General features: G+C 39.5%; 1 protein-coding gene across 1 annotated transcript; it reads right to left on the bottom strand.

Moving 5' to 3' along the window:
- Positions 1-1,161: 1,161 nt before the first annotated feature.
- Positions 1,162-14,801, bottom strand: LOC106915803 (uncharacterized). The gene is made up of 8 exons (XM_014983663.2): positions 14,143-14,801; positions 11,140-11,289; positions 9,319-9,587; positions 6,739-6,856; positions 6,471-6,631; positions 5,102-5,288; positions 3,073-3,209; positions 1,162-2,984 (listed from the first exon to the last, which is right to left on the bottom strand). Exons 3-8 carry the CDS (start codon positions 9,505-9,507, stop codon positions 1,932-1,934), a joined length of 1,845 nt encoding a protein of 614 aa, XP_014839149.1. The 5' UTR covers positions 9,508-9,587; positions 11,140-11,289; positions 14,143-14,801; the 3' UTR covers positions 1,162-1,931.
- Positions 14,802-14,809: the final 8 nt, after the last annotated feature.

Genomic DNA, 14,809 nt, shown 5'->3' with positions numbered 1-14,809 from the left:
TGACTTTTTAACATCTCATAGAAGTTGGTACACATCGAATGTACTAAAAACTTGAGGTTTCCTGTTTTCTTTTTTAGAAAGATGTCCATTCATACTTTATCCTTTTTTTTTTTTCCTGTTTTTCTCCAGTTGAAAAACTTTTTGGCCAAAATATGAAACAGTACACCACTGTGAGGTGGTAATTCAGTGATTATTTTGGGGAGCTTTAACAACACTGGGTAGATTTTATGGCTTTCACTATTTTGATTCTTTCAAATTTTCATGAGTGGTTTCTCGAGTCAAGAAATTTAAACCCCCTGGTTCCTTTATCCTTTAGATGACTTTAAAACCTCAAGACTTCAACGGTTTTTGTTTTTTTTTGTTCACAACTCATGAATCACTGACACTGATTCTGAACACATGTGATGATCTTACCAGGTTTTAAATATCTTGGATCTTGAGTTTGATGTTGTGGTACTGGCCCTTGCAGTGTTATCCTGTTTTAACTGGGTGGTGTCCAGTTCAAGCTTTGACACAGTGTGTTGTCATCAGTTTAGTTAATACACTAAAACCTAAGCAACAAGAGAAACCCAGATATTCAACTCTTCAACATCGAATTAATACTTAAACTTTTGGCATGTTAACTGCAGCTTAAATTTAATTTTGGGGGGGGATTTTAAGTAATAAGCCATAAAAAGTAAGACATAAGTCTGTAGAAGAAAATGAATACATGACTTTGAGAAAACTGACACTCACTTTTACTCTGAACATACTGTCAATCACATTGATGGCAGCATCATGCTGTGGGACGCTTTTCCTGTCCCAGCAGGAACAGAGAAGCAGGACAGAGATAGTGGGAAGATTGATCGAGTCACATGCAGGAAAGTCCTGGAAGAAACCGTGTTAGAGGCTTCAAAAGACTAGACATGTATCTGCAGGTTTCAGCAAGTTAAATTTAAGACTTTTTAATGCCACCTTGAGTAAATTTTAAGGCTGAAAAACTTTAAGTATAGAGGAGGGTTTCAAGATTCTGCTGTATTACAACCAGAAATGTTGGGCGTCAACCCCGATATTTTGAGAGCTCGTTTATAATGATGCTAAAACCAGTGAATTAACCAACATTAACGTCGAACCCATCTTCACAGTTACCTAGTTGGAAGTCAGAAAACCAGTGTGATGTGCTAAGAGTTGTGCCATCCTTCTGTTTATTCAAGCACCAAAGAAACATGTTCACTAACCACAGCATTGTGTTAAAGATTGTATGAGAAACAAACTGTCCAAAAAGGTGCAAATAAACCATTTATTTATTTATGAATGTATCACTTAAACCGGAGGCAGCCTTATTGGATTTCACTTTTGTGTTGGATTTAGACTTCAGGGAATTTCCTTGTGTATTTTCCAACCATCTTGGAAAGTCCTACATCAGAGTGAATACAAAATTAAATCTTAGCTTTCATCCAAACATGCAGTGGCAATGGATAAGAATATGATTGAATGAGAAACTTAACAAACTGGAAAAGTACAAGTAGTACTGTATCACTATTTCAGCAGGTTTTTAGAAACTGTTTTTTTAGTGAGCTGGTTCTTGGAAATCTTAGTGTTTACAGAGCTGAAACTTCAGAATCACTGTATCAGATAATGTGTGATGTTAAAAGGAAAAAATGCAACAAATGAAATATGAACCTTGGTTTACATGTAGTCTATTTTTAACAAAAGCATAAATATGACAGTTGGCATAAGATGTAAACATGAATCAACCCTTAAACTATCAGCGCCAGTAGGGAACAGAAGAGTCTGTCCAGATGCTGCTTAGCAAAAATATAAAGAAGTTGAAGTTTGGGAGATGACTTCATTGATGACCTCCAAGAAATTCATGATACACGATGCAGCGTGGCAAGGCATCAAGGTTTGTCACACGAACTTTGGCAGTATGCTGTATTTATGGGGGCCCATCAAAGGCCAGGAACTGAATCTTTCTGGGTCTCTGCTAGAGAAATGTCTGAAGGAGAGCATTCTGGAGGAGGTGTTGGGGGATTAGATGGTGGCTGCATGCTGGGCCTCCTCACCTGCAGGGGGCTCCACCTGTGTACCGGTCGTTTCTTCATGCTCTTCCGCTTGGGCTTGCGTGGATGCCTCCTTTTCTCTTTGCCATCTGTGGGCTCAGTGAGGTCGCTGAGCGTGTCCGAAGACTCGTCGATGTAGGCCAAGTTCTCTCCGAAGAAATTCAGCAGCTGGCAGTCTGACGAGGAGGCAGCAGTGCCTTGAGGGGATGGAGGGGGCAGTTCAGGAGTGGGTGGAGGGGAGCAAGAGGGAAAACTTTGAGGTGGGGTTTGACCGCAGGCACTGTTAAGTTCAGATTCAGGTTTTTGTGAAATGCTTTGGTCTTCTTCATGTTCTGTGGCTATTTGTAGGCCTCTCAAGTCCCCCTCCTCCATGCCGCTGATGGGATGAGAGCCTAGGAAACTCTGGAGTACTGAGAATGTCAAAGACACCGATGAGCCATCTGACTGGGAGTCATACACAGACTCATAGAGGGAGCCCTCCTGCATGGCTGTACCTGTGGAGTCCAGCTCTGAGGTGGATTGGGCCACAGGGAGGGAGAATGAACGGGCCAGAACCTGGTGAAAGGGCCTTCCTTGTCCCTGAACACCAACAGGAGCATCTGGTCTGCCCCCCAGCGCTGCTTTTGGGACTGCTGGCTCTCCAGCTGCGCTGCCCCTTGGCCGAGGCTTGGCCACCCCAGCCCTCTCTAGAGAGGACTGACCTTCCAGCTGGCACATGGAGCTGGAGAGGCCGGCCCAGCGGTTCTGCAAATGTCCGTTCTCAGAACCTCCTCGAACCCAGTGTCCCAGGGTGACGTGGGCTCCCCGGCGGATGCGGCGTCGCTCACTGCGTTTCCAACGCCGGCGTTGAAGAAGGAAAGGGTCGTTGAATTCCAGAGGGTTTGGGATGCGGAAGTCCATGTTCTGGGTCCAGTCTGTGGCGTGGGCCCTTAACTCCTCCATCTGAAAGCAACAGAGGGAAACAATGGCAAGGGGGAAACGATGCTTCATGTCTCTCTTGATTAAGTTTCCTGACCTTAAAATCTCTCACCTCAGCACGCGTCCTCTTGGACAGAACCCTCAGCCAGTTGCCTATCATGGTGAGGATGGAGGCAAAGTAGGCCAGGCCAAACACTATCCACAACAACACAAGGGGCTTGAAGATCGTCCCACCTTCATAACCTCCACCTGAAGAAAAATACTGGACTTAGGAACGTCTTATATATTGACCTGGATAATTGCAGTCAATAAAAAAAAAGACAAAAAAGAATAATAACAAAGATTACCCATCATGTCATGGGTTCTTGTCATTTTCCAAATTTATCTCAATTTTAGTCTTTTGGGAGAAAAGCACTTCCAAATGAACAAACTTGCAATATCTCCAACTCAAAACCCTCAAAACTTTCCACTAAACGTGAGAACATCACCTTGGTGCACTGACATCAGAAACACACTTCACATGTATGTTCTAGCAAGCTGATGAAACTCCTGATGACATTTCTTTTCCACAGTAAGGTTGAAACTGATGTTAGAGGCACAGAAACCTCCCATATTTATAGGCAGACTATAGGGTTTACGACAACCTCTCCACACTGATGTCAAATCTAGTAGTGAAAAGCTATTTTGGAGATTAAGTGACTTCACACTTGCTGAGGCTTTCCAGATTTGATGTATTAAAGTCATGGTTCAAAGTAGATTCTCACTCCTCCAGGATATGACAATCCCAAGTGCTTAAGCAAGAGACTCTTGAACTTTTCTTGTTTCTTAAAGACATCTCACCCCTCATCCCAAAGCCTTCTACTCTCTATTCAGCACAATGTTCCTGCCATTGTTGTTTTAGCACTTAAGCACACATCTTTACCAACAAAAAGTGTGTTCGTTCTAGAAGCTCCTTCTTGCCTCTTCGGTGATTGACTCTCTGATAGCAATGTTTACCATCAGCAACAAAGCTCTGAGATGTTATTTTGAGTTAACAAGAATAATTTCATGCCCTGCCTTCCACTGAAGATCTGAAACATAAAACATTATGTGGCAACCACAAGAAATAACCACCATTTCTTTCTACTCTGAAGTGCGGCTGAGACAGCACATATGACTTCAGCTGGTTGGTAGTTCTTACATAACCTGGAAAAGGGAACAGCACTGAGAGGAATTGCATGGTGCAACTGCAATTAGGAAAGTATTTATTGTCAAGCATCATAAATGTGGCCATTTAGGGTTCAAGAAATGTTAGCAGTATGTTCTTTAATTTTCACACACAGCAAATGTTTGTCGCAGGCTTAACATTTCCAGATTCTGGTTCGATTCACCTTTGAATCGAACCAGGTCGCTATGGCATCACCATAGCGACCTGGTGTTACAAAGAAGCTTTGGTGGTGTGAGCAATAGTCATATTGCTCACACCAGGGTGACACATATTATAACCATGGCAGGCAGATCTGCAACTTTTGCAATCCAAAGAACCATTTTTACCTGTCTAATAAAATAAAACTCATTTAATGCCACAAATTATATGTGCCGTTTTGGAAAATAGATAAATTACTAGACATTTTGTTGTCATTTTGAAGAACCTCTGCTTTTTCCATTTTTATGTCTTAAAATAAAGAAAAACATAAACAAATTTCTATACAAAAAAAAACAGATTAAAAAAAATTTGTTGCAGGAGTCTCAGGTTGCAGACCCCTGCCTCCACCGATGTATATTTTTTCTGTATAATTTTAATGTAGTCTGATAGTATCACCCTTCCATTCCTCTCTGCTCCATAGATAATTTTGAATCACCATAGCAACCTGACCTAGCAGGTTACTATGGTTACTTAGCAGGTTCTTCTAACCTTTCACATGTAGCAACATGGATATAAAACCTGAAAACTTTCAGTGATTAAATAACCTTTTAATGGATTTGTGCGCTGCAGTGCCATTACTCACAATTTATCAAAAAATTTACTTTTTTTTTTTGCAACCTGGTGCTTGTGATTTGTTGAGTGAGTCTTGACTACTACGGTGGCCAGAAAGTAACACAAGCCCGCTGGTCCTAAAGTTTTTCAAAATGTTCTAAAACACGGTGATGCATGTCAGCACCTGGTACGAAGTCTCCAAATCCAACAGTAGTAAGGGTGATGACCACGAAATACAGCGACTCCAGAAACGACCACCTCTCCACTTTCTGAAACACGACCGTCGGGACAGCGAGGAAGATCAAGCAGCCAATAAGGATGGAGAGAACTGCTGACATCACGCGCACAGTTGTGGGCCTGATTTTACGTTTCTGCAAGAGAGGCAGCAACAGCAGATTTAAATACATAGTTTAGACGTGGAGGTCTCTAAGGAAACTTGTGCTGTTTTTACGCCGGTTTAATCAGCAGCGTATGTTCAGTTATACTTCAGCTAAAATGTTGAAATACAGAAATACATCTTCCTCTATTAAATCTTTGCACCCTTTTTCTAGCAGATGGTATTCAGGAGGTGGAGTAAGTCACTCAGCCCTGCCACATGCCTCTTCTTTTCATGGGTGAGTTGTGTTTAAAATGAGTCAGTAAACCACCATGGACACCCATTTCTAACAATAACCCTTGAAGCATTGCATTCAAATGTGAGAATGCATAAAATAGCTCGCTGGAAAACTCACGCAACAGAAAACTGACATAGAACCATATAAAGTTTGAATTTAGATTCACATTTGTGCATCTGCTGCTTAAAGATGGTACAAAATGATCTACAGCACAATGGAGGCTTACAGGGCTTATAATACAAACTTACAGTAGTTGTAAGCACTCTCAAAAATAATCTCAAAACAGATTTTTGAGTTTGTGCATAATTCTTCTCACCAAGATGTGCTGCTCCAGATTAAACTGTTCCAAAGAATGGCAACCCAGTGACTGTGCAGGGCTTTTAATAGCTCTTAACTACATTTTATACGCAGCTGATGACCGTCCGGATGTTATTTTCTCCTAAAAAGTACGGCTGAAACTGAAGGTAGAGGTGCAGAAACCTCCCAGGATAAAAGGACAAACCTTAGATTATAAAAAACTAAAACTTCTTTGTGCAGATGTGATGGTGTTACTGTTGTAGAATGAGTTGGAAAGTTGCAAGGAAAACCCTATTTAGCGTTCTGAGAGCACAATAGGGTAAAAATTGCTTAAAGGTGGAATTAGATTTTCCAGATTAGCTCTGAATAACTAAACCCAGTGTCCAGGTGGACAGTGTGATGGTGTTAATTTAATGAGAAAGGGGCCTGAATCGGCACTCTAATATAGTTTTCAAGTAAATCTTTAGTATCAAAGAGAAAGTCAATTTTCACAGCTACCCTCTATGTGTTGTTGATACTCTGATAGGAAAGACTCAGCCTCAGAAACTCGGTTTCTATTTTGGGTTAGAAAGTCATTAGACGTCTTTCCTTTTCCAGGTTTAGTCTGAGGTTCAGCTTGCGTACAGGACAGACCATTCTCACCAAAAACAGCTTCTCAATCTTGGCCACAGCTCTCCGCAGCACCGTGCCCATGTGATCACCCACTCCAGCAAGCAGGATGCCAAACATGGGGATACCGACCAGGGCGTAACACACACAGAACAGCTGTCCAAGCCACGTCCGAGGGGACAGATTCCCAAAGCCTGGGAGACACACACAACAAAACATCACACTGTGAACCGATAGTGAAAATATTTGAGAGAGATCAATGGTTAAGACAATCGGATAGATGTATTTTGTTGCTCTTTACCTATGGTGGTGATGATGGTACCACAGAAGAAGAAAGCGGAGCCCATGTCCCAGCGGCTGGTCAGGTTGGCAGAGAGGCTGCTTATGTCCAGGCCTGCCTCGACAGCAGACACCAGTTCCTGCAAAACAACATGTAAATGACCAGTTCTTGCAAATATTTACTCATTGTAGCTTTATTTGTAATTTTCCTCATTCCACATGTAAATTTACTAAACACACTCAAATGAAAGTAATAAATTAAAATGTGTAATTAAAATTATTATAAATGTAATATGATCCTGCACAAAAATACCAATATTTTTGCAATTTTGTTTTACTACAGATAGAGAATATGTATCTGGTATGATCAGCAGAAATGTGGTCTATTTAATTTATGTTACTGTGACATGTTTCACCAGATAATTAATTATTTAATAAAAACATGGCTTTAACTAAAAGAGGCAGAGGTGAAGACAATCTTACAAGAATAGTTGAACTGTATTCAAGGTTAAATTGAAACTCAATGTAAAGGTGCACAAAATAAAATATTTCAGCTGTACTGAACAGGATTCATGTCACATAATAAAAGGTGGAAAAATATTTTCAGTGACGTCCACTTGAAGATTTCTTGACGTCACAAAACCCTGGGATTTTTAGCAGGTGATAGTCACCGTAAACTGTTCCTGTCTGCTTTTCTGTTTGCAGTGTCCTTGTCTCTCTTCCCATTTTTCAGAAAAATGCCAGAGCAGATCACAGGGCGCCGCTCAGAGAAAAGATTGCAGGTGGTTGTTATAACTCAAATTAATAGAGTCGTATTTTTTGACAGGCGTCATAAACCAACGGTGTTTTTCCCCTTGCAAGCGAGCCCAAATAGTTTCTGCACAATGAATGTTCATATCACCGTTGCCTTCCTTCTCTGTGAAGCTTGAATTCCCATCATTCTCCGTTGAAATCTTTTTGTTCAGTTCTTATGAGATGCCATGTAATTAACATGGAGCGGCAGCAGAAAATGCCAGAGAATGGTTTTTAAGAGCATTTCCAAACATTTTAAAGTCTCTTATTCTTTGGTGAAAACAATGCAAGACATTGTCCAATCTTCCCTGGATTAAATATCTTATGTCCATAAAAACCAAGACCTTGAAGATCCTAATTATTGCACCAATCAATCATTGTGCTATCAGTGAGCAGTAGAGCTTGTTTTGCAGAACAACCAAGAGCTCCTGTGTAGATCTAAATATTTATTAAAATATGTCAATAAAATGAGTTAAGGACAGCAGTAACCTTTAAGTAGTGCAGACACACTACATAAGTGAGAATCGTTTGGTGAAAGTTATGCTGTCCTACTGTTTTGAAAGAATGTGATGAAAAACTTTTAGGCTGCAGGCAAACACCGTCTGCTTTAATTTTGATAACATTCAAAGAGAGAAACATGTGAGAATGCTTCATAGCATGTGGGCGCAGTCATGTGATGAGGTGGTCATTATTTTATTATGTTATATAAAGGACATTAAATATAGCCACAGTGATACAAGTCGGTTCTTCGGACATTTTCTTCGGACATTTATTGATGTTTTACGTTCTGTTATGCCGCTTTTAACGGTTGGTGGTTACCATAGCAACCAGTAACTGACAGCTCCTCCGCCTTTTGTTCTGTTGCCGATCTGTAAATGTGGTATGTATTAGGATCAGCTCTGTATTTTCTTTACAAGTGACGTATATTGGCATATATTTTAGACAAATCTAATCATATACATTGTTTCATTAGTAATTTTGCTATGTTTTGTATAAGTTTTTAGCTATCATTATTAATGTTGTGCAGTTTAGCTAGATTTAATTTTACAGTTGCTAACTGCTGCTAACTGCTCATTGGGAGCTATTGCTCTGTAGCTTTAGGGTTATTTATTGCATTTTATTTGATGTATAGGAGCAGAAGCTGCTGGACTGATGTTAACCACCAACTTCATTTTCTCTTTTCTTGTGTGTGTTTTAATTTTTGATTCAAAGTAATGTTTCATTTGTGTGATAGTCTTTGAGTGTTACAAGTGTGATTTTATTTCCTGTACTAAAAACATATTGTTATATATATTATTTATGTTAAAGATGAGATTGGTTATTTGGGTAAATGATGTAAATTTATGTTAAATACCACTATACGGTCACAATCTGCCCCTTTTTCTGTTGCTGTCCGTTACTGTGGAGCAGAAGCTGCTGGACTGATGCTAACCACCAACTTAATTTTCTTTTTTGTTAGAATAAACAAAAAAGAACCTGTGAGTGTCTGTTGTAAAGACAACCTACTGGAGCTAAGTCAAACATAAGAGGTTTATACATTTAAAGGTGGTTTTACAAAATGTTTACCCAAAGGACCTGGGTCCAATGGAGCACCAAATTAGTCAATGTCTTATTATTTTCCTTCTAAAAATATGTGAAAAAATCCCAATAAAATACATTTTAGCATGTGGTTGTAACATGAAGAAATGTGGAAAAAGATCAAAGATTAATCATATTTAAAAAAACATATATATATAATTTGCGCCATAAATTAGTGCAATAAAGAACAGGAAACTCAGGAGAAATATTTTCTTCATGTGTCTGACGATACCTTCACAAGCTCTTGGAAATTAACCTCAGTGACGCAGGAGTTGTTACTGAGGAAGTCCTGCTTGGCCTTGAGCAGATTTACATGTGCCTTGCTCTCCTTTGGCGTCTCCAGGGTGACAAAAACGAGCGCTCCCATGCCCAGGTACAGCATGACCCCCGTCAGCAAGGTGGTGAGGGTGGTGCATCGCATTTTTCTCCTCCTCGTCACCCCTACCCCTCCAGGGTCTGGGGGCTGGTCCGGGGTCTCAGTCAGGATGCACCAGGATGCAGCTGGCCACAAACAGGAAGTTCCTTTAGACAAGCACTGTATGCATGAGTGCAGATATATACAAACAAGGTGGACAAGTGTTCTGGGAAGAAACAAAGACCCTTCTTACGTCTGTGGGTCAAACTGTAATCAGATAATGTCACATGGGTAAATTTTTGTTAGTACTTACTGTATTAAATAGCTCCCATTTTTCCCCCTAAGTGTATTTGTAATTTATAATTTTATTTAATAATAAATTACATTTTTGAAGCTCTTTTTTAATCGTTTTTCCATTTTGTATGAAAGGAAGATTATGACTTTTCCATCTACTTCTTAATACCGCGTGAAGTTTTATGAGATTAAAGACAGAAAGACATTGACGATGGAGAACAATTTCGTCCTGTTTTAAATGAACAAGCAATGCTTTAAAGAAGACAATAGGTTTCCTTTAAAGTTGTTGCTACATAAATTGTGTTGGACACCAAGGCTCCAGTGTTTATTGCCGAAAACATGTGAGATTGTAGCACATTTGGGGCTGTTTTCAGCTTGTATCGTCATTGACTCAATTTAGGAGAGAGATAATGTACCATGGTGTAAAATGAATATCTTAATGATCCCTTTATTGCTTCTTTCATAGTACAAGTACAGCACTGTGCTAAAGGTTTAAACAGATTCTAATTTCTCTACATTTTTCTTCAAGAAGTCAGATTTTCTTGGTAATCTCTGTGAAATAATCTCCATCAGTGACTTCTTAAATTTTCCTTAATTTTCTGTCCTGTCCTTTGCCTGACCATGAAAGCATGTTAGAGAGAGTCCTTAAAATTTAAAAAGTGGAAGAACAAAAGTGACAAAAACCCTATCCTCCATTTTGTATTCACTCAGGTTAACTTTAAAATAGACATTTTTTTTGACTATCTGAAACAATAAAGTGCCAAAAAGGAAATTAAATCAGAAAAGGTTAATTTCTATTTTCCAATGTTCAAGCATTTCCTGTTCTCAGAAGTGGGTAGAGTACCAACAAATTGTACTCAAGTCAGAGTAGCACTACTTTAACATGTTTTACTCAATTACTCAAGTAAGAGTAAATCAGTATTTGATAAAAAGGCATTTCAAATACTGAGGAACATCAGTCATTTAATTTAAAAATCACATCAGACAGACCAAATTATAAAGTTATGTGGAACAAACGTTAAAATAATTCCAATATAACATTAATAACATTAATTAAACATTAATGAATGTTTATAATATTAATTTAAAATGTTTTCCAAATCATTTTCTTTTAAAATAAAACTAATGAAACTTGAATAAAAACTGTAGGTGTGTCTGGTGGTACTTTGGTTAAAACAAGCTTGTTTTTCATTTAGTGAAGTTACTCAGAGTACCTAGAAATTTTACTCAAATTAAAGTACTAATACTTCATTATAAAATTACTCAAGTAAAAAAAATACAGCATAGTAAGTATTTTTTTCCAAAAAGCAACTCAAGTAAAAGTGACTTGGTAAATGTAGCTAGTTACTACCAAACGTTGCCAATAAGAAAACTTGATAACAAAACAGGAAAGTGAGTCTGTACCTTACTGAACTGATGGCAGGCTCATCCCATGTTAAACCCCCAGAGATCATTTGGAGAAAAATAATCTTTTCCTCTTTCCTGGTTGTATCTTCAGCGCTCAGAAGAGGAGAAGTGTGGCTCCATCTCTGCTCCATTCAAGCCATTTAAACACTTGTGGACACACAAACGTACGCGTCAGTACACAAACACTTCCCAGCTTCTCTCAAAGCTCTTCCATTGAACACTGCTGGAGGGAATTTATCACGAAAACCGGTACAAAAGTGACAAAATGCAGGCCACCCTGCCAGCGGCCTCTAAGATGATTGGACTCTGCCAAGCTTCCAGAGAAACATCACACAGCATTAATCAAAAACCAGGTTTATCTCTTATCTTCACTTGGCTCCTCGTGCTTTTCTTTGAGCCGCGTTTACCTCAGACACAGGCGCTCAGACAAACAGGGCTGGGATTTAGGTGCTGCTCGGCCCGGGTCGAGCAGACCCGGTCGCCACCACGTGGACTCTGACAGTGTTCTGAGATTTCCCAGAGCCAGGCCAATTGTTAGCATTCTGCTCTAATGGACTGCTGCCTCTGTTTTGCGTGGGGAGTCCTGCTAACCAGTCCTGACAGATGTTTTTGGTTATATCACTGTCTAAACCTTCGCTGGCACATTTTGATATTGTGCTGAGCTATTAGGTTGGAGAAAGGAGGCCGACAAACTGAGATCTAATCTTGAGGTAAACATCAGCGCAGGTGGGATAATAAATCAGGAGCTTAGCTGTTTGGAAAGAAGCATGAAGGCAGGACCAGTTATAAAAGAGGTATTCTTAGGTTTACATTTACAACGGGACAAATCTTACCAAACTGTGGTGGACTGGAGGAAGATAAGCTCGGTTTGTGCCACTGCACAAATAAGACAAAACTAACTTACAAATAACTTTTCAGCAATATATCGGAGCGTGATTTAAGTAAATAATTCCTTAGTACTGATTGAAAAGTACTACTTCCACTGGCAGATTATTTCACTTATAAAAATACATTTTCCCCATGTTATAAATGAAATAATCTGCCTAGTACTTTTTCATCAATATTAAGGAATTTTTGGCTTCATATGTTGCTGAAAAGTTACTTGCAAGTTGGTTTTGTCTTATTTCAAATGCACAAAGATATTTGCACAAGAAACCAGGCTGAAAATACTTGTTAAGATTTTGTGTTTTTGCGGTGTATACACAGTGCATTGATACTTGTACAACATTTCCACATCTTGCCACTGTGCCTCCACACACCTTGATTATTTTATGAGCTAGAGCAGCAAGGTAATGTGGAAAGAGAAAGTAAACTGGAGTGCATCTGTGTCTCTGAACATCAATTTTCAGGTCTTGCGACAGATTCCCAATTGGATTTATGTCTGGCCTTGGACTATGCCATTTTTGTACATGAAAACACTGTAATCTAAACCCTTCCAGTGTTGCTCTGGCTGTAAATTCAGGATTGTTTATCCTGCTGGAAGCTGAAGCTCTGTTGTATTCTTTCAGCCTCCAACAGGTTTTCTTCCAGGATGACTTTTTTTTTTAGCTCCCACCCGCTTCCCATCATCTCTGACCAGATTCCCTGCTACAGCGGAACGAAAATATCCCCACAGCATGATGCTGCAGTGCTGGTTTCCCTCCAGACATGGACCAAAATGTTTAGTTTTTATCTTAATCTGATGTGATGTTTTGTGTTTGTCTATCACATGAAATCCCAACAAGGCACACTGACGTTTGTGCATGTAATGGGACAATATGTGGACATGTTAGTGGATATGAATACTTTTGCAAGGCATAAGGACGACTGTGGGAAGATGCTCCTATTTTATTACCCATATACAATGTAAGGGGGGAAAGTAAAAACCACAAATAAAGTTTATTCTCAAAGGTTTTCAAGAATCTAAGAGCACTTTAATAAACACGATTTTTCTAAGAAAAGATACATTTTGTCTTAGAAGATTTTCTGTTTACTATAGTCATTTAAAATGACTTTAAGCCATTAAAATAAATATTTAGACAAAGCACTATAAATCCCCAAGCAGCCATATTAGGGAGTTTCGTGCAGTTTAATAATATCTCGTGAGATTTCAGGCCTCAGGGGGAGTTAAGACCTCTGCAGGAAAAACATTTTGAATGATAATACAAAACGGAAACAGATGGCATTTACAGTATTACATAAATGAAAAAACAAACAAACAAAAAAAAAAAACACGAATAAACTGCTAAAGCCAAAAACAAAGAAGAAACCCAAACTAAAATTTGCAGACTTGAAAGAATTTTAGTGGCACGGCTGTTGTAGAAACTTCAGACAAACCATCAAAGACCGAGATGACCGACTGTGGGAGAAAATGTAGTCTCTTATGCAAGAATTTACCACGAAGGTCAAAAATAAAGGGCCTTCAGTCATAATCTGGCCTGAAAGTATTCAACAGAGCCAACCCTGACGTCAGGAGGAGATCACAGGTTTCAGTTCTGGTTTCATGCTCTGGGAACAAAATGACAGAATGTTTTTGGGGTGCAGTAAAAGCGGAGACAATACTCCGGCTGACAAATAAACATGTGGATAAATCTGTCAAAAAACAAGCCTGTGTTAACGCTGCAAAAACACAAAATCTTACTAAGTGTTTTTGTATAGTCTTTAGTATGTTTTGTGTTAAAACAAGACAAAACATACAAGCAACTTTTCAGCAAGATGTAGGAAATTGTTCTAAGCCTTGACTATTAATGAAAACTACTGGTCCCACCAGCAGATTTGTTCATTTAAACATGGGGAAAATGTCTAATTTTCCATATTTTTTTCTACTTGTTTTGAGAAGTGCATTTTTTGCAGTGAGGTTACTTTGCTTATAGAGCCCATGCTAGATCAGCACATTAATAAACTGTGTTTTTATACATTCTGACAAAATTTGTAGCAGAGGCCTCAGAGCAGCAGACACGATAGAAACACTTATCCTTATCAAGACAGAAAAAACCGAAAACTCTAAAAGACGATTCTTACCTTGAGTTTTGGCAAACGTTGGTATCCAACTTTACTTTATGCACAAACTCTTCTTCTTCTCCCACCATTCAGGAGTGAGCGATGAGCTCAGCGTGTGTGTTGTGCGGATGCATGAGTGCATGTGTGTGTTTTCTCCTTGGAAGGTGTTTCCCCCGTTCTCGTGACCCCGCATCACTCGGGCAGAGGGGAGCGGATCATATGAGGGTAGGAGGAGATGAAGGAAAAGATGAGGCGGAGTGCATGAGAAGGCTATTACAGCGCTCTGTGTGTGTGTGTGTGAATGTTTGATGGAGTGGCGTCACAGCAAAAGGAAGAGCAGAGGGCCTGGAGTTTCCTGAGCTGGACATCAGGGTGTGTGTGTGAATGTCTGTGTGTGTGTGTCTCGGCTCTCTCTAAATCCATCGCTTGTCTGGGTTCTGTCGATTCGGGAAGTCAGAAGAGACATTTGTTTCTTCAAAACCAGAATTACGGTCCACAGTTTTTGAAGCACTTGAGAAAAATGTGCATTGTGAAAGAAAGCAGGCTGAAAAAGCCGCAGAGCTCTTCAGCAACTTCTAATAATGTGTTTGTGACCAAGAGGCAAAGGCAGAGGGACGTTGATAATTGCGGAAACACTTATGTGATTTAACCAAGATATTCCACCTAAAAACACTTTGAGGCTGTCTTC

The sequence above is a fragment of the Poecilia mexicana genome, unplaced genomic scaffold, assembly GCF_051168715.1.
Source record: "Poecilia mexicana isolate PSO_F unplaced genomic scaffold, ASM5116871v1 scaffold_10, whole genome shotgun sequence".
Classification (NCBI taxonomy): domain Eukaryota; kingdom Metazoa; phylum Chordata; class Actinopteri; order Cyprinodontiformes; family Poeciliidae; genus Poecilia; species Poecilia mexicana.
Note: the sequence above shows the minus strand (reverse complement) of the source record. Positions and strands in the feature narration are given on the sequence as shown.